We start from the raw sequence: 24,738 nt of genomic DNA, 5'->3' as shown, positions 1-24,738 counted from the left end.
CCAAAGTCAATCTACTTGTTGACGGGCGACTCCGGGCTCATGCCGGGATCTTTCTTGCCGATGCTTGTAAGATCGCCCTGGAGGATATCGGCCGGCGAGTCTGGAAAGTCGTTAGTCTGAGTATTTCACGGCGCAAGGGAGAGAAACATACCAGTGCTGGCTGAGCTGGGCTTGCCCTCAATCAAGATACGAGATTTTCCTTCTTCGACTTCCTTTCTTGTTATGTTGACACGGCTCTGAGGAAGACCCATGGAAGTCAAAAATTGAACGGTGTCCTTCCACTCAAGATTCTTTCGCTTCTCGTCCCATTTCAATTCCTCGGCCATCAAATCAATAACGCTGGGTAGCGCTTCGAGGGCAGCTTGAGCATTCAAGAATGCAAGACGGGTTCGGCGGGCCAAAACATCGACTGCGGTTTGAGCATACTCGTGTCGCACGGCATAGCGGACTTCTCCATCAATGAAGGGATACAAAGAGGACACACGTGTTCCGCGAAGAGGAAAGCGAGCATTTGTAGGCGAAGAGAGGGCGGCGACTTGCCATGCACGATCACCGTATGAGATTGTCAAGTGCTTGGCAACGTCTGTCTCGATTCCAAAGTGCTGAATGAGGTTGATGAAGAGAGTCTTGGAGTATCCGTGTGCGCCAATGAGGCGAACCTGATGGGTTTGGCAGGTACCGTCCAGGTTGAAGTTGTCCGTCTTGAGTCCTGTACCGCTTACGTCAGGGACATCTTGTACCTTGCGAGGCTGCAATGCGAATGCCTTGATGGCTTCATCAACAGCCTCTTCGGCCATCTGTCGGTAGGTTGTCCATTTTCCACCAGCGCAGGTCAAGAGACCAGCTGCAGAGATAGTAATTAAATGGTTTCGCACAAGAGATTCGGTATTCTTAGCCTTGGGGTCTCGGACGAGAGGTCGGATTCCTGACCATGCCGCAAGAACATCCTCTCGTCGCACATTGATATCCGGAGCAAGGTATCCGCTAATCTCCTTCAAGATCCAGTCAATGTCCTCCTCGTCAGGCTGAGGATGAGCAGTGATTTGAGTGGCTCGGTCGGTTGTTCCAGCGATGGTGTTTCCTTGCCATGGCAAGAAGAAAATCACACGGCCATCAGACGTCGAGGGGTCAATAAGACCCATGTTGGAGGGACTGTAGTAACCGGGCAGAATGACGTGGACACCAGAGCTAGGGGCGACAATTTCCTTGGTCTCGGGTTCATCCATCTTGCGAATAGAGTCGGAGAAAGGACCGGTAGCATTGATGATGCCCTTGGCGCGAATGTGGAAGTCCTTTGCTTCTTGGCCGTTCTTCTCGGCCACAAGATCCTTGACATATGCTCCGTTGAGTTTTCCAGAGGCATCCTTGGTCAAACCGGTCACTTCCAAATGATTAACGACTGTGCTACCGTACAAGGCCGCGGTCATCGCTAGAGAAACGTTCATACGCGAGTCATTGTGTGCACCGTCTGTAACTTCTTAGTATGATGTTGTAAAACACTTCGAAAGTAATCCTACCGTAGTAAACAACAGCACCGAACAAGTCCTCCTTCTTCAACATAGGGAAAGCATCTAGAGCTTTGCTGTGTGTAAGAAAGTAGGAACTCTCAATTCCCTCGGATCCAGCCAAAAAGTCGTAGGCCTTGCAACCCATCCAGAAGTATGGCGCTTGCCACCACTTCTGCACAGGGACCATAATCGGCAGCCATGAAGACAGATGAGGAGCGGTTTTCAAGAAGTATTTACGCTCACGGAGCGCTTCCTTGACGAGCGAGTACCTGAGAAATGGCAGAAGATAACCTCGTCAGCTACATCTTTCAAACGAAAGAATTGGTGATTCGCTTTTTTCTGTTTTCGGATTCTTCGGGGTAGTTTGAGATGGTGTTATGATGTAGAAGCATACTGGGCATAGTCCAATTCCCAAACGGCCTTTTCCAAATAACGAACACCACCGTGCACCAGCTTGGTGCTCTTACTACTTGTTCCCGCACTGAAATCGTCTCTCTCGACCACGGCGACCTTCAGACCGCGGGTCGCAGCATCGAGCGCGATACCAGAACCGGTCGCACCTCCTCCGATGACGAGCAAGTCGTAGGGTTCTTCTTCTCCATTTTGGGCACCGAACCCAGCGCTCCGGCGCAAGTCGGCGATCTGCTCTTCACGCGATTTGATGCGCGGGAAACTTGGGGGCACAAGCTTTCCCGAACGATAACCGGGCGGCGGCACAACCGCGGGCTCTGAACCTGGGATGTTGCGTGGGCGATATGCGACGTAGAGAAGACCAGTGCCGGTGGCTAGTGCGGCGGACGTATATAAAAGAGGCCGGACAAAGCGGCGGGAGTGCTGGGAGGCCATTGTCTAACACCGCGATGAACGAATAGTCGAAGAGTGCAAACGGAAGGAGGAGAGGAGAGAGAAGAGAAAAAATGATAAACGACACAAGGGAGCCCCTGGAGAGATGACCGGGAGAGTGAGCGAGCAGGAGGAAGAGAGAACCGGTTCAATAAAAAAAAGTGGATGAGCAAGAACTATGACGTGGTTGATCCACGAGCTGCGGAAGTCTTTCCTTGTATGCTCGTACGTATATAAATATATATATCTCACAGTATAGATCAGTGTATACTCATTCAATTGAACAGTGCCATGTACAGAATTATATACGACAATTGGCAGAATGACAGATGAGTCAAACAGACGACAACGATCTACGGGCCATCGTCCGGTGAGACTCCGTGCTAGCATACGGAGTGCGCACTCCACCTATGGCAGTCAGATGCCAGCCACGCCTTTGTACAGTCACATGTATTCCTTGCGGGTTGACATTATTGAATAGTCATCGCGATAGTGCCTACTCGTGCTCGCAATACTTTGTGTTCGCTCAGAGCACACATACTTAGTAACTTACAGAGTACAGAACAGTGTCGGACATAATTCTCCCACCAATCATGGGCGGGAGTGGCGGCATGCCAGAGTTCATAGTCCTATATACTACGCGGTATAGTAAGTATATATATAGAGATATTTATATATCCTCCCTCCTCAGTGGTACCTTTGCAGTGCTGAGTGAATACTCTCAAGATCAATTGACGGTTCTAGATTACTTTCGTTTACTGCTTTCAGTCTGCCCAGGCTAAAAATGTCATCATCTGACCATCAGAATCTGATACAATACCCATAATTTTTTTTATCTCGCGTTACCCACTGTGGAGTTGGGAGAATTGCGGTACCTTTGCCTCCGCACGAAAATCTGGCCCAGCCTCTCAGTCCCCTGTCAATTGCCAGTGGGTAATGCAGTCACGAGTATACATAGTAGGACACGGAGTATTCAGGCGGTACAGAGGATGAGGAGGGATCATATATATTCATACTATGTAGTATGTCATGCTGCACTAGTACGATTCAGGACAATCACGGCTTCCCTTTTGCCATCAAAAGCATTCAAGATTATCAAGAAAAGGGATGCCGATCATGTGGAGCAGCGCCTCTTCTCGGCCCGAGATTGCGCAAATGATGTCGGAGATGTGACCGGCATGCTGACACTACATAGTATCCCTCCAAGTCAAGTCCAGTATCGTGCGTTACTATGTAGATTGATCCGCCGATGCAAAGAAAACTCCATGCCTGTAACCCTAACCTTAACCCTTATTCCGTCCCCAAGCACAGGTAAAATGAACCGACGTGGCAATCCGTCACTGTTTACCGGATAGTCCATCGATAGTCTGATGAAATGTGATGTGATATATATTACAGTCGAGCCTCCATTCATACGCCGAATAATGTTTCATGATGGTAATGTTGAAGAAAATGGTCGCAAATGGGATATTCGTGATATGTCTGATGTGAACGATTTCAGAAACGCCGATAGTAGTAAAGTGAATCCAGACGCCGAAAGGAAGATGTTTTGTTTGAACGCCATCGATGTCGTCGTTGTGAGAGCGTAGCAGAGTGTTGAGTGGTGATGATGATTGGAAGGATGATCATGAGTTCGTTAAGCGTCTCTTCCAGTCTCGCACTTGGTCGAAGCTCTTCGAATAGTCTTGCAGTTCATGCCGGACCTGATTCGACAGTGCTGCAGAAGGAGACAGTGTGCTGGTAAGGGACGACAGCGACGTCTGAGACGAAGTCGATGTCAGGCTCGACGACTGCTCATTCGAGCTGGTGGAGGAGAAGGAGGAAGAAGAGCGTTTGCCGAGAGGTTGTCGACTGCCGGTAGCGGTCCTGGACTGTGTGGATGAGACTGAACTCGGTTTGGGCTGTATGCTTGACTTGGAAGAGAGGTAGACAGGGTAACTCGAGAGAGAAGACTCGGATGCACTCTGATCCAAGTCGGCTAGTCGACAGCTCTGGGAGCAGTAGGGTCCTGCTCCGGAGGTCTGTTGGTCACAGACCAAGCAAAAATCGAGAGACCAGTCGGCTGACATTATGTTGGTGAGATTTGGTATGACTGAGAGTCCTTCGGGTTATCTGACGAGAAGTGGCCAGCTTTATATTCGCGGATGTCTGCGGATGACTCAGGGCTTTCGCAATCACAGATTATAAACAACGTATCCGACAAAAGGCTGTATCATGTCTGCCTGGTCTAAGCTACCGGTTAAGACAAGACCACAAGGCTCACACAAGAGCAAGGCTGATGGATCCAAGAGCCAAGCGTGTCCGAGAGCAACAGTAGGAAGAAGAGAATAGAAAACAACGGACCATCACAGGTAGGCGTGCTCGACTTTGGAATCAGTCCTAAGTCCAAACAACAGCAACATCTGAAAAGAAGTGGCAAGAATCGTGGATATATAATCAGTTTGTCTGCGCAGAGGGGTTTCATCCCCAAGTTCCCCACAACATTAGCAAACATAGTACATACTAGCTCGTCAGAATTGGCTGGTCTGAGCAATGATCACGATAGCGCCATGACCTCCAGTCTCCCACGTCAAGCCAATGAAGCATAGGCAGTAAGTTAACTTAGTTAGTGCATACTCTGCACTATGTAGTAATACGTGCTAGTACGGGGTCACCCTGCAGATAATTACAGCGTTACGCTGCCGTACGAAACGTTACGGGCATTTGACCAGGGTTTGCACATAATTAATTAGCTCATACACGTACTGGACATGCAGTGGAATGTCATCTGATGGCACCATCGAAGAGGAATATTTGTACCGTATTGTCTGATTGTCTACTAGAGACTGCATATCTACACATATACATATATACATATATATGTATATTTATATATTCACAGATATATCATCCAAAAACACACTCACGGAGCACAGAAGGTGCAGATGATAGACTCTCGCGGTGGATACATACCATGTTATTCTAGGTAAGTTAATAACACATACTACATACACATAGTATGTAAATGAGATTCCAGCGGTGCTTCGTCCTCCGGCAGCTCGCACGGTGCAGGCTGATTGGGCGTCTCCTATCGTACCTCATTTCATGGTGGCCTGCATCAGCATGCATACTAAGTATTACGGTATTACTAGTATGCCAATATAGCTCTACATAGCGCTACGTAGTGTGGGCGAGCACGCACTAAGCGCTGTTCCTGGACTGGCCAGCGACAACCACGCTCAGACTGAATGGTTCCACGTCGATTGCTATGCACATGCCGTCGTTGATTCGCCGTTGACTGCTGAACTGAACTGAATTGAATAACTACTCCGTATTGTCGAGGAATTCCTTCACTGTACGTATCAGATGACTTCAGCCTAGCACGCTTCGAGGCGAGGTGATGGTCGATGCTGAAACAGCAAAACTACTCTATAAGCATTCCAATGGCCGCCCACGCCAGTAAATGAGGGGAAGCTCTGTGCGACGGACGCTTGGTCTTTTACAGTACGTACTATGTACGTACTGTGTGTAGTGTAGAAACAGGTGGAAAGATTATGCATATCAAGTATTCAGCATTCTTCCAAGTCTGACGGGCAGATAATTTCGGCGGGTTCGCGCGCTTAAGCAAAAACCTAAGCTAGCTGTCTGATTGGACCGTTCATCTCGTATGCGCAGATCAAAAATACATACGATGTACGATATAGTATGCTTTGCAACATGATCAACGCAGCGACCAGGATCAGTCTTGATAACCGAACACACCATGAATGACTTTAGTCTCTCCAACTAACTACGCCGCTACAGATTAGATATACTATGTACCATATATGGACGTAACGTAGCTATCACGAATCGTGAGCCGGCTCTCTCGATCCAGCCATGATTCAGCCACTCGGATCCCAGCACACCTCATACTGACCACTGACTATAGATAGCTTATCTTCGACTCTGCGCCCTCCTATTCACATGTACACATATCTATTGTAGCTAGGTACGATGCTCTGATTCCAAATCACTACGTAGTGTCGAATCGATGAGCCGAGTGGGCGGTTCACCCTAGTACACCCGACGCAGCATGCCCATATGGTGTGGTAGCACTGTATGCTCTGTTCGATCCAGTGTGTAGGCCATTTTTTACGTCTTTTCGAGGAGTTTTTCTCCCAACTCTTTCTTCCCTTAGATTTTATCTCTTTGAATCCCCTCCTCCCTTCCCCAATTTCGAGATCAAGATAACAAGCCCCCATAACTAGCTCGAAAGCCTTTCACTCTGGAGGTATTTGTTGGCTATCTACTGCTCGACGCTACGCCCTATCCCGATCGCCGCCATCGATTCTCGCGAACAGACTGTCTATCACTGCAGTCCCACTTCTCCGACTACTCTCATTGCCTGTTTCGAACTCGGTGACGATCGCATTGTAGTTCCTGCGAAAAAAAAAAAATCATCGTATTTCGTAGGTCATTGCCTGCTTCGTGCCCGATAATGCGATAATGGCCAAGCATCGTGGATCATCGTGTTGCGTTGTGGATGCCGAGTTTGTACGTGGCACGAGTTTGAAAAGTTTCAAGCTTGGACTAAGACGGTCCCATCGAGCTTCGATCCGGAAGTATGTAGTGGGAACACGTGTTTTGTCGTACTTGCGCATAGTTGAAATCTCGCAATTTTGTCTAGCACTCGAAAGAGCTCAATCCAGTAGTAGACCGATCAAGCATCCCGAAGCGTGTCAATCGTCGCAGTAGGTATCCTCACAAGTGTAGCTGGACGGTTCTCGCCGGTCGCAAGCCCTTCAACGCCGGCCGCTGTTTTCTCTGCTCAATTAATATCATCAGCATCGTTCGCTCTATGCAAAACAACCCGAGTACAGTAAGATCGATCGCAAGGAAGCTCATACTGGTCGCCATATTAATCGCCTGCAAAACGCTCTGCCAATTTGCCAAAACACAAGCAATGGCTATTAAATGTATCAGTACAAAAGACAACATGGCGATTGACAACACATTATCGACATACATTCCGTGCCGTCCTTCAAGGTAGCTAGTTTTGCCTCGAGAGCTTGCATTTGCGAGGCAAGCGCATTGCTCAGATCACGTAGCTGGGTGAGATTCTCCAATTCGGCCTTTTTCGCTTCGATTCGCATGGTTAAAGCCATGGCTTGCTGTGACGTCGTCGGGTAGGCACTGCTCTGGCGGAGAGATGCGTTAATGGTGGGATGCGCCATTGTGTTGTTCGCAAGAGTAAAGTCACCGATTAAATGAGAACTAGAGTCTTCAAACAATAGAGAAGCAGAAGTTGTGTGTAGAAGAAGTGAATCTCAGTAGGTGGGGTCCATAGCGAAGCTAGACCAGATCCGGACAAACATCAACAAGCAACCCAAACGAGCGGTAAAACATCATTCCTCAACAACCGAACACACGACAAATCTCCATCACTTTTCGGTCAACATCGAGTCGCCAATTGCTGTTGCTTTCACTACGACGAACAGAAACTGTATGATACGAGGATATCATAAAATCGTGGAAAGGTTGCCGCAGCTACCGGCTGAAGGCCATTGAGCCTGATAGAGAGAAACATCTTAAACTGCGACATGGCGCGTTTGAACGAAATACCTGGACCGGCGGAGTCTGTAGAGGCTCGTAAGTAATTGTCTATCTGTCTATTGACTAATTTGAACTCAGCGCTGAGAAAAACTCGAAATAGTCAAAAGACGTTTCGTGCGTCAGAACCGTGAAATTGCTCGGGTGAACTCACTCCAGTCACTGCGAATCCAAGGTCTAGAGGCCGAATTATCTCATCTACTTAAAGAAAACGCCGCTCTCAAGGAACAGGTCATTTCATTAACGCACGATGCCGAAAAGTATGCCGCCGGTCGAGCTTTCCACAAGGAAATTCATCAATGCAAAGATAAATTGGCAGCCAAGGTATCGGAGTTGAACAAATTGGTCAGCGACTTGGGTTTGATCCCTGAGAGCTTTATGAAAAAGACTGCGCATCTTGAGGCGGAAAGTGAGACTCAGCGCTCCGCTGATCCCAACCGGAGACCATTAACATGGAACGACAATGGCGACAGACTACCGACTATCATGGAAGACAAATACTTTCCAAGACGAACGCTCGAGTAAGATGAGCACCGATTCCCATCAGAGTTCTAGCGCTAACCGTATTCAGTCCTCAGGAACTCGCAGAATCACAGGACATAGATTCCCCTAGCATAGGGTCGCCCCCAGTTGCACATTTCGATATAAACCAGAGTCCACTCGCAAGAAGACGACACAGCGACTTTCTTGATACAGACGAGGCTATTCTGCCAGAAGCGGAAGATAACGGGCACAATCCTGCAGAATCTGTAAGCAACATAAACGAGGAGCTACCAATACAGGAGCAGCAAGTCTCGCCAGCCAAGTCTGCATCACCTCCTGTCCTTTCCGGCTCGAAGCGAAAGTTCAGCGCGACGGAAGACGAGCTCACATTTTCGCCGCTGCCTGTGACCAACACAAGTACAATGGACGACGACTTTCAGTTCACGCGTGCAGTCGAATTACGAACCGATCGTCCGAGGGTGATCGTTGAAATTGTGAATGAGTCTGTGGTCCAAGAAAAGAAACAGCCCCCAAAGAAGGCACCTGCTGCTAAGCGGAAGGTATTGGAGCCGAGTACGTTGAGTCGATTGCACTCATGATATTTGAATTATCACGCTGACTAGATCTTGCAGAAACCACAAACATGGCATCGTCAACGAAGAAACAGACCAAGGAGACAGCCCAACAGGCTGAAGGCAAGCCAGAGAAATCGATGAATAAACAGGGAGGCGATGAAAATTCACGCAGAGCAGAACCAGCGAAGAACGCTTCACAGTTTCGATCTGAAAACACGAAAAAGCCGAAGCGAGCAGCCACAGCTACCATATACGAGGACGAGTCCATCAAACCGCTAGTCCCAACCATGCCGAAGCCCCTAGAAAGCGGACATATTCAGAAAAAGTCGTTCAATGCGAATGAATCCGCAGTCACAGACTCGATGCCCCTTCCCGGGCTTGGATCGCGTCCATCCAGGCGCGCAAGAGGCGCAGTCAGCTATGCAGAGCCGAATCTGCGTGACAAGATGCGAAGGGCTACGAATGAACTTGTGGATGCAGTGATAATTGCAGGTGGTCGGCGTACTTCAACCACTGTTACAGGCACACCTGGCCGAGAGCACGATCACGAAACCGCGACTTTGAATAACATCCCCGAAGAGCATGAATCGTCTACCGACAGTATTACTGCGACTATCACGACACAAGCACTTACTGAGTTACCAAAGCACATGGTTACAGAGCGAAAACGAAGGACACTGTCTGCAAGCACGAATGATATTATACGGTTGAATACTTTAGAGTCTGGATCAACTTCGAAGCAGACTGGGTCAATCGACGACTCGAGCGCCATTTTGAGCCCCTCAGCCGGCAAGAGCGCCTCTATCGATAATACACGCCGACGATCAGCAAATCCTACTGCGCAGTCCCGCCGACATTCCTCCAACCCTTCTGTTTCTGATCGCGGAAAGACCAGCTTAGACGATGAGATATCAGGGTATGACAGTGAATTCCACGACGACAGCTTGGAGGATTCTCAGTCAAGCATCAAAGATATCGGCACAATCAAAGCCAAAACAGCACGGACTCTCACGGAAGAGAATAGCATTTTGCAAACCAAGCGTGGCCAGCGTATCTCGACAAGAAGGCGAAGTATGATGGTATAAGTTTGTGGAGTTGTGTGACTGCGTTCTCGAATGTCCATCTATTTTTTGCAAGGCGTCGGAGTTGTATGAGACAGGAGTAAGAGGGTCCGGTTCCAAAGATATACCCGTCAGTTGTTTCATTCGTCGGTCTCGATCAGTTAGATATTCATATCTCATGACTAGAAATCTGTAGTTCATAATGACAATGCAATAATCATTACTGCTTTCTCTGCCCTCCGTCATCACCTTTGCTAATCAGCAGCCTTGGGCTGTTGCGTAGGTCTACGCTCGTTCCTGGGCTGTCGCTCATAAGCATTCGGACTCGGCCTCTTCCTCTTCGCTTTCTTAATTTCATGGTCGTGATCGTGCTCAAGGTCATGACCATCGTGACCGCATCCTTCTCGTCGAACAGGTCTCCGCCTGGCACGCATATCGCTATCGTCATCGGTATCCGAATCATCTGAGCTAGACGACGACTCGGACTCGGAACTACTCTCGTCCATGGCTCGAGGTCTATGATATATACAGCATACTAAACCAACAGAAGAGATATCAGCAAGTCAAATTCGTAACACAGGCAGGATATCAATGCCAACAACCTTTTGAACTCTTCTTCCCCATCCCCTCATTATTCACCACGTTCTCATCCCATCTCACGCGACGAGACGCAGACCCGTCTCCTGCTTCTTGTTCCGGCGTCTCTGTACGAGCACTGTCACCAACAGTCGCGACATGGCTTTGGCTTTCGCCTCGGAGGCGAAGGGTGCGCGGAAAGCTTGCTGCGGCTATTGCCGACTCGGAGTCTGATGTTGTGGTGGATGTCGTTGTGCCGGTATTTAACTGCCGTTGTCGCTGTTGCCGTTGCATCGTTGGTCAATTTAAGTCTTGTTCTATTGTACAAGGTGCAAAGAATGTCAAGATTTGTAGAGTCAAGCCAAAAATTGCGAAGGTGACTCTGGCGATGGCGAAATGGCAGGCTTAAAAGTATGAGTGGGGCTAATCGTCCAGCGATTCCCCGCAGATCAAGTCCGACATCAATGTATTACTATGTACAAATTGCTTTAAAATACAGGACAACTAATACCCTCAGCAATATCATTATTTTATTTGATCTTTAGACTGATAAGACCTAATGCTAGATATACTCCTCCTGAGAAAACGGTTATCAAACACCGATCCGGGCCTTTGAACCCCAGCAAGCGCATCCTCCTGAATATGCATACTCCAGATCAGGTATACTGGGTATGCTTTTTGATACATCAACAGTCGGAAAAGATTCAGGCAAGGACACGGCAGTCACGGGATGAGATACCTGAGACTTTGCGCTGTTTCCTAAACTCGTGAAGCGAAGTGGACATTTTGCTTTGCTCCCAATCTCACCAAGTTTCTGAAGACCACACGAGTGATCCATGACACTATAGGTCATCATCCTGATCCATATCGGCGGGCTTGAGTAAGCCGCCGACCTTCATGGCACGGTCTCTTTCCGCAGCCTTGGCATCCTGCAACGCTTGCTCTCGTTCCTCGGCATAAAGTTCAGCATTATCCCCGGCGAACTCCTTGAGAGAGATCAAAAAGTCTCGCAAATGTGTCTTGAACTTGGTGAAGTCGTCGTTGTACGCGAACAATCCGATGACAAAATTCTTAATTTGGATTCTAAAGCTTCAAGTTAGTAACCGAGAGAAGAGAGAAAAAAACGGATTGACTTACTCTTGAAGATTCTTGAAAGCCGATTGGAGAATGCTGGCAACGTATTCTTGTAGAAAATCCTTATTTGAAGTGCCAGCTGGTGCTTGTTCTGGGGAATATATGGGCTCTTGAATCTTGCCCGACTCAACAAAGTAGAACATGCGTGACAAAAGCATTGCTTGCGACTTGAATCCTGTTTCAAAAGGTATTAGCAAGACTTTTCAAGGTTTGAGATGCGTGCTATCAACTTACCAGCTTTGTGATCAGTGTCAGTCAAAACAAAGAAAACATCTTGAAGAATAGCGAGATAGAATTGACGGAAGAAGATACTCGACGTCTGTAGATCAGTCTCTGCCATGTTGTTCATGAGTTCAAGACACATGGTCAACCCTGTGTTTTCGACCTCGCGGTTGTCGTGCTTGCTTGCCCACATGCACGAGTCAATAACGAATTTGAATTGATTGCCGTCCAACTTCAACAACGCAGGGAAACAATACAAGTTGATCGCTTGTAGCAACTTGAAGAATTGAACACGGTGTTCGGGGTATTCATGAAAGTCCTTGTTAATCATTTCAAGAGTGCACTCAAAGACGCTCTCCATGATAGCCGGCACCTTATCATCCATAAGATTCTAAAGCAAAATCAGTATTGATATCACATGGCATTGCGACTGGTATTCTAACCGAGAATCGCGAAGTTCTTGGGGTCCAACGTACATGAAGCTTGTGGATGATCGTCGTCATAACATTTAATACCTCTGCTTCTCGCGCATCGGGGACATTTCGTTTGTAGTCTAGCAGAACAGCTTCGAGCAATGGAGGAACCATGTTCTGATTAACCATCTCAAGGTCGTCTGCCTTTTGGACATAGGTGTCAATGAGTTTGAGGATTTCTTTCTTGATAGTCCGCAATCCTCGCACACGAGGGGTCTTCGTTGCAATAGTTCCTGATAGCAATAAGTAAAAGTTACGAGAATGCAAGTTGAGAGGACTTACCATCACTAGCGACAGCGTCGGAGATGAGTTGGCTGGAAGCGCGGTACATATTGAGCATATCGTGGTAAATGCGGCCGATTTGAGGATAAAAGTAGGTGCCAATGGAGGAGCAGGCTGCAACATTGGTCTTCATGATATTTCCAACGACCTTTATCGTTTCGGAATCCTGCAATATTGAAGGATCTTGGTTGGCCTGAGCAATGATGGCGTCCCATGCAGAGTTCGGTAATGCCATCAAACTCTCAATCAGTCGATCCTGAAGGCCTTTTTGGCCTTGGGCCGAAATCATGTAACCACAGGCCTCATAAAAGGTATGGATCTGCTGTGGTGAAAGATCGCAGGTAATCTTTCGCATATTACGAACTATCTCTTCAATAAAAGGTTCAGTCTCTCCAGGCTGAAGAGCTACAAAATGACGTTTGCATTTATTGGCGATCTTGATAAACGTATCACAAGCCATGTCCTGAACACCTAGAAGCAGTAAGTGGAACGTTCAAAAATGGAGTCATATCATAACAAACCTTCGTGTGTTTCGTGCATGAACTCGAATAGCTTGTTCACGACAGTCTTCAAGAATTTCCAATGAGCCTTCAAAAACCTTGGATATTGACCAACGATATACATGATGTTACTGGCAACGACTGCCTTGTTGTCCTTTCCACGCTTCTGTTCCGTAAGACCAAGAAGGTCCTTGATCACAGTGACCAGGAAACGTTTCTCGGTCTCCTCATTCATAGCGCCAGAAATTGAACCGATGGCCCAACACAAAGTATTGCAGTTGGCCCAGGACCACTCAGTACCATCGACCTGTTTGGCGAGCTTATCGGCCATGATAGTTTCTGTGTCGACAACGTCAAGATGTGTGAGATAGACCAAGCATTCCCTTGTCGTTTTGTAGAGTTGGATGGTGTCGCTTTCCTTCACAAACTCGCGAACGATTTCTCCTTCGTCATTTTCCACAATCAGAACCTCTTCCGGTCGTACCATTTTCTCAATCATGACAGTTCTGAGGCTCGATAGTACTTCTTGATACTTGTGCTTGCGCAAAGGATAGTTTGCGAGTGTGCTGGGGTGTGGTGCGCCTCCATTCGAAAGACCAGTGACACCCATGCTTACTAGTGGATTGATATCGGTGATCGGGAGCTGTTGCATCTCTTCGTACAACTCCTGCACAAGTTTGGTCCAGTACTCCAGGCAAATCTTGAAAATTTCGCGGTCGTCAATCTGGCTGATTCGGATAAGGTAGAAGTGTGCGTGGGTGAGATAGTCCAGGTTGGGCAATTTTTCAATGAGCTATTTGAAGCATTTAGTCACTTAGACGGTTCCGACATCCAAAAGGAGAATTGACTTACATTAAGATGTACGCTGAAAAAGTTGCAGAGGAACAGCGCTAAGTTCAGAACAAACTCTTGGTCTCTGGAATTGCTGTTCATGTAAGTGCTCTTCAGATCCAAGGAGAGTGGGATGATTTTAGCCACACGCGTGAGAGTTTCGGTAAACATCACAACCAGTTTCTCGTCGTAAGAGTACTGAGGACCGATCTGAAGGCCGCCGATTTCAGTCAAACACTTCAGTGTCACGTTACGAGTTTCCGGCGCGTCGAGGAACCTTTCAAGAAGAGTATTGATGATGGGTGTCTCGAAGATATAGCCCAGGGGAATCCAGTTGAGAAAGCGGAGTAGGGTTTCCAGGGTTGCTTTGATCAGGGCAGGCTGATTCGCGGTATTCAGAACCTCGGAACATAACTGGAATATTGATGAGAACTCCTGCGTCATCGTTGTTTTGAGATTCTTGGCCTTGGTAGACGTCATTTGATCCTGCGAGTAATCGAAAACCTCCTCCGACAACAATCGAAGAATAGCCATGTTGTTTTCACAGATTGAAAGGCTGGTGTGACATGAGGAAATGATTTCATTGATGAAGGTCGGCCAGTTATGCGGCCACTCCTGCTTCAGTATCGAGACGAGGACGAGGTTCAGCTTGTTCAGAAATGCGCGTTCGCTCTTCAGTTTCTCTTCGGATTTCGAATGCTCGATGATCAAATTGACGACGAAGTTACGAATTCCTATTTCCTAGTGTCAACTATCCGCTTTGTTTAGCAATTCACCTGTATCTGTCGCCGATCTTACCTTGACACTGATCTCGTGGTAGGACCTTCCATCTTGTCATAATCACCTCATCTAGAACCTGCAATCCGAGATCTACCACAATGAGTTTTATTCACATCTTTTGCAACGAGTTTCCGTCAAAGGCACACTCACATTTTGTTTGAGAGTACGACGATTCCTGTAAAATTTCCCCCACCGACAACCACGCGTCGGGATTTTGTTTAAACTGTTAGGTTATATCAGTCGATGCCTGCGAGTCCAGTGATGACTTTTCATCATACCTCGGTCAAAGATTGTTGTGCTTGTTTTTGCTAGATAGAAATATGTCAGCCCTTGTACGCTCGGTTTTCACTTGCTTGGTGTCTCCAGATGCACGTAGCTGAACCGATCGATGGATACTCACCACATCGCCTTTGCCCTCATAGAAGGCGCGGACAGTGTTGTCCAATTCTTGCACTGAGAAAGACATGCCGCACCAAACTCTGGCGAGATCGCCTTCTGCGTCGCTTCAGATTCTAGGGTCGCAGTATATCGAAAGGATAATTCCAAATCAATGTCGCAAAGGAAAGTAATAAAAACCGGTGGGGTTGCTGCAGGAAGATCGATGGGAGAAGGGCCAGAAGGAAGATTGAAGGCGGGGCGGGGCAGAGAAAGATAGCTGCTGGGCGGTCAAACGCGAAGCAGCCAGCGCTATACGGGTAAACAGTCGAGGGAATCGGCGGTACGACGAGTGTTCAGGCAAGGTGAAGCTCTGATCGCTCTCGATATGGTCGTAAGCCGTTCAGTGTAGGGCTGGATGGTAAAATGAAGGGATCAAACTTCTCGGTCTGGGAAGCTTGTTGAGGCAGTGACGGGCCAGTAAGTCTTGGTTGGAAGAAAAGCACCGTCATGCTGAGTCAGCATCCATAACAATAACAACCACAGTTCCCTAGCTAACCTAACGAAGGAGTTTATTCTCGTTGTGTACCTCTTCTATACGGCACGCTATATCGTACTCTGCCGACTCTACTTCAAAGCTGAGTACCGGCGTAATGGGTATTATCAGGGCGTCATGGCGGTTCTGTTGCAACTAAAGGACCCCTCTCATTACGTAGGTCCAGGCAAAAGCAAAGACTATCAAAGACGGCATCCAGCAGTTACCAGGGTGAACACCAAAGAAGGGCGCCAAGCTTCAGAGATCGAGGCCCAGATTTCACGCTGCGTTTCGGATTCTTGAAGAACTTAGAAGGCTTCGGCAGTGATTGATCGGGAGCCTTAATTGCCAGGACTCCTCTTTCCAAAAATAGCAGGAGTGCATGATTCGCCAGGCCGCTTTGGAGGAGACGCAATGAATTTGATTAATACTTACATAGTAATAGTAATGAAGGAAAGGATGTCGTCTCAGATAGACGCCAACGATGACTAGAGGCATTGAGTAATGTCCTAGACGGCCAATGAAATACACAAAAGAGGTTCTATGAATTTATCGAGCGCCTGACTCGCAGAGATTGTACCGCCGCCCAAGTCGTTTCCTGACTGTCTTCTACATGTAGCACAAAGTGGCTAGAATTCACTCCTGACACGCAAAACAACAAGAGCTCGGAAGAAAGAGGACGGTCGCTTCCAGTGGTTATTTCTTGAGTAGGCGCGCCCTTACGGCGCCAATGGCGAATAAATTGACGAGGAAAAGGTGCTGCGTTTCTCGCCAGGAGCCAGGACGGACGGCGTGACAGACATGCATCTGCAGTGTGCTTGCTCGCCGGCCCCCACCAACGCAAGTCAGCGGCAAGCAAATTGACTGTGTCACAGCCGCCGCTGTTGCCTCTTGCGGCTTTGGACCTGTGCGGCGGCTCCATTTCCTGGCTCCGATGTGGAAGCTTCTATCAATTACACGCCCTGGAATTGTTTCAAGAGCAGGCAGAGCTTGAGGATTGAGGTTAATCATTGTCGTGAAAAATCCACCTTGGGCTCCCAGCACGGACATGGAGCAAATGAGAAAGCAGCATAGGCGCCACTCCGGGCTGAATGGAAAGATGGCCAGTTTGCATTTTAGCGCTAAACCATACGCTCTGGCGCGCGCGACGCGGCCCAAACTTGAGGAACCCTCGAGTAATGACCCAATGTAGTTAGTGTCGCTCTCAACAAGAGAGTGCATTACTACGTACATGCTACCTTTTTATCCTTTCATCGACTCGTCCTTTCTTCTCGGGGAGCAGGCTAGATCAATCGTAGCGACGAGGTTTCCCTGCTGCCACCCTCCAAACGCAAGTGGAGACGCTTGACAAACGGCCATTGGTGCACTGCGGCTGTCCTTGCAGGCGGGACACGCGACTCCGGGCGCTGATTGGCGGGCATGTGGCAGGGAGGGCACCGGCGCTAATGAGACACTCCGGACAGCCAGCCAACCACGGCGCGAGTTTTCCTGTTCTGCCGCCGCCGATCGCGCGCCAACGTGCACCCGCAGCGCGCCCATTCCGCCTCATTGTTCACTGTTGGCCTAGGCCCGTGCTGTTACCCGACCTCTCGCGCGCTTGCTTGCTGCCTCTGGGCGTTTTGGGAAGCTGCGCCCGCCGCCCCTCCCCTCCTTCCATTTTGTCGCTCTGCTCTGTCTGCTCTTGCCAGTTGCGCCTGCCTCTACAACTGCCACTGCCACTGCCGACAGCCAGCTGCCATGCGCGCCAGTAGGCTCCTTCCCAGGACTTTTATCACCGGCCTTTTGCCCTTAGACCTTGGCTGATGCGCAACGCTTAATGCTTAATGCTATAAAATCAACTGCATATGGACGTAATCCTATCTAATTAACCGCCAAACACAGTATCGCCTGCGCGGAGACTTGCCGGCTCTAACTTAGTACTTCCTTCCTTCCTCCTACCTTCCCCCCATCAATCTGCTCCTTCTTTCTCTTCTCCCATTCTCTCTCACTCTCTCGTCTTGCTTTGCTTCTTCTCGTCTGAGGATACGACGTTCCCCCGTGATGCCCGTACTAGCTGACTGATCAGCAATTTACGAGTTGTCTTGCTTTATTGTTTGTCCTTACATTGATTGAGTCTTTCGTCTCTCCGCGATCCTCTGTGAGGTAATTACCACGCACTGGCGAAACCCGAGGCCCGCGCCGCTTAGTGTACGCTGAAACTCCAACGTCTCTTGATAACTTCGTCGCATTTGTTCTCACCGCTGTTCACGCGATCCCACTATTGCGCGTTTCGCAGTTGAGAGTCTCAAAAGAGATTTTCAATTTCTATTCAATCAGCTGGTTTGACGGATTCTATCGAGGCGCAAGTTCGATTCCGAGATTAAAGGAGTGCAGGAGTCGAAAACCGCCTACATACTGAATCCGACTCGACCACATCGATATTAAGCGGGCCTACGTGCCCTGTGATTCGCTCTGTCGGAGCAAACCAGAGAATTACATATCATCAAATCCATGTTCATCTGGCATAGTTGATTGTCCTGCAGCTTCTCAAAAGACACATTCACGGGAGCAGTAGTTGCGCGTATTCGGAACTATCTCAAGGAAACCCTCGTGGTACAACGGACAGAAACGACCGATAGAAATACACAATCTTTCGTACACGATGGCCACTGTAGCGCAGCCCGCCTCCATCTCCAACGGGACCTATGTGCAAGAAAGCGACCAGCATACCGAACATGGCCCTCCGCGTTTCACTGCTGTCAACGGCAAAGACACAACCGTGCACAACTCCAACGCGGCAGCTTCCACCGCCAGCCCACCACAGAGTAACGAGAATACCGCCATAGGAGGAGGGGTCAACGGCAACACAAATGGCTCAAGACAAGCAGAAAGCCAACGCGAACTGTTGAATGCAAGCGCAGAACAAGTCGACATGTATGTTCCTCAGGAATCATCACCTCAGACGACGCCAAATGGAGGAAACAAGAATAAACGAAAGCGCTCCGAGTCTCTCGAACGCCAATCGCAACAACAGGACCTACCAAGTGATGCCCAGGCAATTTCTGCGCGCTCTTCGGAGCTGGGTTCGGAACCGCCAATGCAGTCAGAATCCTCCAACGGTGCCAAATTATTTTCCGCAGGCCACGAGTATTCGGGACAGTCCTCCACCGGCGGCTATATGCATGCAGAGATGAAGGATGCACAGGCGATCAACGGAACAGGCGGATCTTGGCAGGATTACGACTCTCATCTGATTAGTCAAGCCCAGAAGGCCCAGAATCTAGATACCTCTGATGCTCAACTAGTGGAAGCGCTTCAGAGAGAAACTCATTCGGCCGACTCAATAGAGCAGAAACCATGGCCCACGGGTCCGCCGTCCGTTACGGGCGAGTCCATGTCGCCTTACACGCAAGAAAAGTCACAGTCAACTGTTCAGGTTGGGCCAAAGAGGAAGCGGGTATTCAGCAATCGGACCAAGACTGGATGTCTGACCTGTCGGAGGAGGAAGAAAAAGTGTGACGAACAGCATCCCGCATGTAAGTTCACTCATCTGCTCGGTGCGTTTGTCGAAAGGTTGCCTAATCACGTTTTGACAATAGGTAACAATTGTATACGTGGTGGATTTGTTTGCGAGGGTTACTCTTCCAGGAGTACATGGCAGAAACCATCAAGCAGCAAGGGTCCGGTACCTTTGCAATCCAAGGATGGATACTCCGAAGCAGMCAATCAGTATCTGCAAGACGTTAACGCTCGCCATCACGAGCGAATTCAAACCACCGCGCAACAGGCTGAAGTCAACAAAGTTAGGCCGGTTGTCGTTGAGGATGACAATGCCGCCGCGCAGTACCTAGGCACGCCAACGAATGTTTCAGGAAGTCGGAACGCTTGGCCCAAAAGAGGCTGGCCAAGCGCATCACATCCTCCTTACATGGCCGAGCACATGGCAAAATCTACCGATTACCGAGAAGTGCCTCCGATCCATGAACTTTCCCGCGAGGGCCAACCAAAGGCTGAATATCATGTCGTGCCGTCTATTCGTGAGCTCTCGCAACAAGGCCCGCATCCGAAACCTGGCATGCCCATGTTTCAAGGACCTGTCGATCAAAGACCTCCACATCCTAGCACCATCGACACTAGTAGTCCACAGGCTCAAGCACGACTTGCTTTGAGCATTGAGCATCAATTATCGGCACGCCATAATACAGGCGAGGACACAGAGAGAGAGAAGATGATTCATGGTGAGCTATATCGTCCTTTTGACATGCAATTAGTGGAAGACCGTGACCGTTGCAAGTCCGCACTGTGGCGATTCAACAATGCTTGTAATCCACTATCTGGAGTGAGTTCCAAGGAGCAAAATCGTTTGCTAAGGGAGATTATCATACCTGCTGCAGCGACTACGCCATCTGGATCTCCTGCGCCGCGGCCTATGGGTTCGATCGGCCAAGGTGCGGTTGTCGAGGCTCCTTTTCGCTGTCATTACGGCTTTAACATACACATCGGGGAAGATGTGATGATCTCCGAGAACTGCTCTATGGTTGACGATTGTCCAATCAATATCGGTGCCCACACGTGGATTGGTCCCAATGTCACTATTCTTGGCTCAATGGCCCATGCCAATATGCAGGAGCGCAAAGGCTCGCAGAGCAGATATCAGGGCCGCCCCGTTACCATCGAAGAAGATTGTTATGTCGGTGCAAACTGCACTATATACCCTGGTGTGCGTCTTCGACGAGGTGCCTATGTCGCGCCAGGCGAGGTGGTGAAATCAGACATCGTTGCCTACGGGTTTCAAGGGCTCAAGCCCAGCTACATGTGAAAGCGATATGCTTCTTGTTTCTTGTCAATTGGTGTGTTGCAAAATTTTTTTCTTCTGCGTCGCATGGTATATGATACATGTCTCTTTGTAATTGAAATGAGTTGAGCGATTACTTACGTTTTTTCTTTGTTTTGACGCCGGAAGTTTACGATTGGGAACGAATTCTAGACATGTGGAAAATTCGAGTTGCATCTGATATTGCGTTGAAATTATTGAATCATTCATTGTATGTGGAATCTGTCCAGGCCATTTGAGGTTTATTATTTTTTTTATGTGTATAGACCGTGCTGTAGCGTATAATCCGAAACATAGTCAAACGCCTCCAGTACGAAACGAAATATATAAAGATCGTAGAAAGCTTAAGTAGATAGCCAGTCGAGGAACTCTGGTGTGAAGTAGCTAATAACAATGCCAGCACCAGCCCTCAGAATTCCTTGCGTACTCTCCAAAGCCATTTCTTTCAAATCAAAAACACCAGCTTTGGCGGCTGCGTGAATCATGGCAAACTCTCCACTGACTTGATATGCGGCGATGGGCATATCCTTGGCTAGCTCTTTTGCATCACTGATGATATCGAGGAAATTACTAGCGGGCTTCACCATGATGATATCTGCGCCCTCGGCAACGTCACGGATGATTGCACGACGAGCAAGTCCACGACCACCGGGTGGCAATTGATAGCACTTGCGGTCACCGAACGACGGTGTAGAACCTGCTGCGTCTCTAAAAGGTCCGTAGAGGCTACCGCTAAATTTGGCAGCATATGACATAAGCAGAACCTGGTGAGAGACACCGGCCTCAATCAATTTGAGTTTTATAGCGCGCACCCGACCATCATTCATATCTGAGGGAGCAACGCAATGTGCACCGGCCATCGCATATGCCAAGGCGACATCTGATATCCGCTCAACTGACTGGGTATTGTTAAGACTTCCATCGTCGCAAAGAATACCGCAATGACCGTGCGACGTATATTCACATAGACAGACGTCTACAGTTATATAAAGGTTTGGGAATTGTGCTCGTAGTAATCGAATTGCCTGTATGACGGGACCGGATGGGTCATCGGCAGCAGTTCCTAAAGGATCCTTTGCGCTGGGATTGAGAGGGACACCAAACAGCATCACACTTCGCAATCCTTTGCGCACAAGCGGTGTGAGAAATGGTACCAGGCGGTTCAAGCCTCGGCGACATTGGTTTGGAAGAGAGGGGATGGGCGTTTCTTCATCGGGGTTATCGGTAACGAACAATGGGTAAATAAGCATTTCCTACCACCAATTGTCAGTCTAGGCAAGTCATACTCAACAAGTGCTGTAGTTGAGTCCATACCTTTGTCAACTGCCTCTCGGCCTGCCATGATCTGGCTAGTGGGTGGCTATAGCCCGCATGTAATTGACTCGATATATCGCCCGAGATACTGACGCTGGTTGCTCGGGTGCTTGCAAGCGATCGAGCAGTGACTTGAGACCGAGCACGAGAGATCTGTGAGTCGCGATCCTCATGAGCGGTGTCTCGAAACGCTATATCGGACACTAGAGTTGAAAAAGACATTTTGCGGCAATGGTCTTGACGACTTTGATTATTGACTGAGTCAAAGCTTTTCAAGATGAAAGCGATTTCGACAGGATTGCAAGAGACAGTCGCAAGCAGCAGTGAAGAGTTGTATAGTGTCAGGAGGAAAGATATCAGTTTCACGGAATTCTGTGCGGGACGGCAGCTGGGCGGCAAATGTAGCACGGCGGTCTGACTCGGATTGGCAGGAGCCGTCCTCGGCTTCCCTTTGTGCCTCGTTGCCTGATTGGCCGACTCGGCAGCGTTTTAATAATGTACGCGGCTTGATTGGCCGCTTTTTATCAGACTCGGAATGAATCCATCTCCGTCGGACTGGCTACGGAGTATCTTACGAATATCGGAGTAGTAGAACTACGAATATTAAGCATACGATCACGACAAACATCGGCGTCTCGGACAAGATGTGGAATTGGGAGGACGAAGCGCGACATCCATCTGATTGATCTTTTGCGGCTGGTTGTTCAACCATTTCTCCACGCGTGAGCTGGTTCGAACCTAACCATCGTCCGAAGTGTCAACCATTTCTCCACTGAGTTACGCTCTCAGGGACATTCCAGAGATGTGTATTGCATTACAGGCATGCTAGGAACCTCATATGATGCAAGGCATTTGACAGCGAAATTCTACCATTGTAGAGTGAGAAAGCATAACAGAGAAACCGGCTAACTGCTTGCGGCGTAGCTCCATCCGGGAGAAGAAGTTGATCATGCCATATTACATAATCTGCGGGCTAGGCCAATAAACGTTTAGATCCGGGGTATTACCCCGGATTGCGCTTACCTCTTTGGGGCCACAGAGGGCAAAGAGTGTCTGCTGATGGTCCGTTGGGAACGTATGAGGTCATGTGCCCCCTCCCTCCCTCCCTCCCTTTGGACCTCTCTCTCCGTCCACTTTATCTCCTTTCACCATCTCTCAGCTCTGACGCGACGACCCTGCATCTCGCAACCATCATCATCATCATCAAGACAATTCCTCCCACTCAATCTCTCCCTCCACTAGTTATTAGGTAAGTGCTTCACCTTCATACTCTACGGCTTGATGACTCAATTGATTCACAAAATCGAGACTCAATCTCCCGTGATCACGCGACCCATTGCTCCTGCTAACCTGCCTTGCTTGGTACTCAGACAATCCCTCAATCCCATTACTGCGTTTTCAAAAGTAAGTCTCACGAGAGATCCTCATTTCTATTGTCGGGTTCTGACATGGCTATTTAAGTGACACGCTCCCACAAGCTCAACGACCAAGACCATACCAGCCTTGCCGATGACCCAGCCGGGGTTGTGCCGCGCTACTTTGGGAAGACAGGACCTTTCAATGCCGACCCAAACAAGACCAAGAAAGACGGAGGTGGCAAGGGAAACTGGTAGGACTTTGAAATCCTGATATTTGGGCAATTAACTCGTCAAAAGTATGAATCTCGAACTAACTCCAATTGGTTCAGGGGTCGTTCTGGAGAAGAAGTCCAGGACTACGACTACAATTTTACCAATGCTCGACGTCGCTCCAACAGCAGCAACCACGGACTGTCCGACTTCAAGACTAAGTTCGAGACTGTGGAACCTGAGCCAGTCTTCGAGGAAGAGTTTCCCGATGTAAATGAGAAGCAGGGCAACGGTGTTATACGCGAGGTCGAAGCAGACACCGATGCCAATGGTGTCAGTGAGGCATGAGTTGACAGGACATAGATATGATACGAAATTAGGGGAGAGCTTGTAATGATAATGTGCTAGATAAGGGTTATGAAGAACAAGATGATCAATTCATTCTCCATGCAGGCGTCAGTTAATTAAAACGTCAAGTGAGGATCATGAGCACGTTCAAGTGCCAGGAGTTGGAATCACTTGTTGGCAGTGTTCGGACTGGCACTATCCAACAAAAAAAAAAGCCACCGGAATTTATTCTCCAGATTAACCGATCTAACTACGTTAAGAACTGGACTTGCGTGGTATACAGGTTACGCACTCGTAAAGAGCCGTCACCAACTTGAAGCTATTCCCGGTTTTGAAAAGCCCATAGCCAGCTGTCCGTACGTTTGACAACACCCGTCAGATAATTCATTATTCCCCAAACATCCCTCTCCGAGTGAATCGAGTATTTGAACCCATACACCCAGGTTTAGTCATGAGTAACTATAATTATTATAATATTGTCGCAAACCGATGATTCATAATCGTCTAGATCAGAGAGAACTCGTCACTTAAATGGTGGTTAACTGGTATTCTGAGGACAAAAGGGCAGTATACCTAAGTAATAATTAGAAAAGCCTAAGTTATCTAGATCTATAAATAATAATATATCTAAAATTAATTAGTTAATTTAAGATAATTAACTAAAATTAAATATATAATAATAATAATAACCTAATCCCAATATATCCAGCTAGGGATATCTAGATCTATCTATCAAATCCTATAAAAGAAAAACCATAGGCTAATATACTTAATCTTTAGATAAAAATCCTTCTCTATTATAGTGCTAGGCTTTATTATCTATTYTTATATAGAATCTAGAATTAAGTAATCCTAAACTTAATAATATAAAGATATATATTATAATAGAGCTTATATTATATTATTTTATATTTTTAATATATATTATTTTTCTTTATAATATTAT

The 24,738-nt window shown here is 48.1% G+C and overlaps 8 protein-coding genes across 8 annotated transcripts; 3 read left to right on the top strand and 5 right to left on the bottom strand.

Annotated features, from left to right (window-relative positions):
- Positions 1–11: 11 nt before the first annotated feature.
- On the bottom strand, positions 12–2,354 carry BHQ10_001302 (uncharacterized protein; the record flags this gene model as incomplete). The annotated part of the gene is made up of 4 exons (XM_040873324.1): positions 12–100; positions 152–1,468; positions 1,518–1,777; positions 1,903–2,354. 4 exons carry the CDS (start codon positions 2,352–2,354, stop codon positions 12–14), a joined length of 2,118 nt encoding a protein of 705 aa, XP_040729807.1.
- A 4,678-nt stretch (positions 2,355–7,032) lies between these two features.
- Positions 7,033–7,546, bottom strand: BHQ10_001301 (uncharacterized protein; the record flags this gene model as incomplete). The annotated part of the gene is made up of 3 exons (XM_040873323.1): positions 7,033–7,136; positions 7,220–7,279; positions 7,339–7,546. The coding sequence occupies 3 exons, from the start codon at positions 7,544–7,546 to the stop codon at positions 7,033–7,035; spliced, it is 372 nt and encodes a 123-aa protein (XP_040729806.1).
- A 366-nt stretch (positions 7,547–7,912) lies between these two features.
- BHQ10_001300 (uncharacterized protein) lies at positions 7,913–10,065 on the top strand (the record flags this gene model as incomplete). Its single annotated transcript, XM_040873322.1, has 4 exons — positions 7,913–7,961; positions 8,026–8,443; positions 8,494–8,978; positions 9,038–10,065. 4 exons carry the CDS (start codon positions 7,913–7,915, stop codon positions 10,063–10,065), a joined length of 1,980 nt encoding a protein of 659 aa, XP_040729805.1.
- A 230-nt stretch (positions 10,066–10,295) lies between these two features.
- On the bottom strand, positions 10,296–10,547 carry BHQ10_001299 (uncharacterized protein; the record flags this gene model as incomplete). The annotated part of the gene is made up of 1 exon (XM_040873319.1): positions 10,296–10,547. The coding sequence occupies one exon, from the start codon at positions 10,545–10,547 to the stop codon at positions 10,296–10,298; it is 252 nt and encodes an 83-aa protein (XP_040729804.1).
- Positions 10,548–11,459: 912 nt separating this feature from the next.
- Positions 11,460–15,305, bottom strand: BHQ10_001298 (uncharacterized protein; the record flags this gene model as incomplete). The annotated part of the gene is made up of 11 exons (XM_040873318.1): positions 11,460–11,700; positions 11,755–11,926; positions 11,986–12,364; positions 12,450–12,679; positions 12,729–13,199; positions 13,250–14,021; positions 14,081–14,793; positions 14,858–14,929; positions 14,990–15,062; positions 15,118–15,147; positions 15,240–15,305. The coding sequence occupies 11 exons, from the start codon at positions 15,303–15,305 to the stop codon at positions 11,460–11,462; spliced, it is 3,219 nt and encodes a 1,072-aa protein (XP_040729803.1).
- Positions 15,306–18,390: 3,085 nt separating this feature from the next.
- On the top strand, positions 18,391–20,547 carry BHQ10_001297 (uncharacterized protein; the record flags this gene model as incomplete). The annotated part of the gene is made up of 2 exons (XM_040873317.1): positions 18,391–19,264; positions 19,328–20,547. 2 exons carry the CDS (start codon positions 18,391–18,393, stop codon positions 20,545–20,547), a joined length of 2,094 nt encoding a protein of 697 aa, XP_040729802.1.
- Positions 20,548–20,906: 359 nt separating this feature from the next.
- On the bottom strand, positions 20,907–22,098 carry BHQ10_001296 (uncharacterized protein; the record flags this gene model as incomplete). The annotated part of the gene is made up of 2 exons (XM_040873316.1): positions 20,907–21,815; positions 21,877–22,098. The coding sequence occupies 2 exons, from the start codon at positions 22,096–22,098 to the stop codon at positions 20,907–20,909; spliced, it is 1,131 nt and encodes a 376-aa protein (XP_040729801.1).
- Positions 22,099–23,157: 1,059 nt separating this feature from the next.
- Positions 23,158–23,792, top strand: BHQ10_001295 (uncharacterized protein; the record flags this gene model as incomplete). Its single annotated transcript, XM_040873315.1, has 3 exons — positions 23,158–23,280; positions 23,355–23,485; positions 23,564–23,792. The coding sequence occupies 3 exons, from the start codon at positions 23,158–23,160 to the stop codon at positions 23,790–23,792; spliced, it is 483 nt and encodes a 160-aa protein (XP_040729800.1).
- Positions 23,793–24,738: the final 946 nt, after the last annotated feature.

This window comes from Talaromyces amestolkiae (genome assembly GCF_001896365.1).
Source record: "Talaromyces amestolkiae strain CIB chromosome Unknown scaffold2.1, whole genome shotgun sequence".
NCBI classification, from domain to species: domain Eukaryota; kingdom Fungi; phylum Ascomycota; class Eurotiomycetes; order Eurotiales; family Trichocomaceae; genus Talaromyces; species Talaromyces amestolkiae.
Note: the sequence above shows the minus strand (reverse complement) of the source record. Positions and strands in the feature narration are given on the sequence as shown.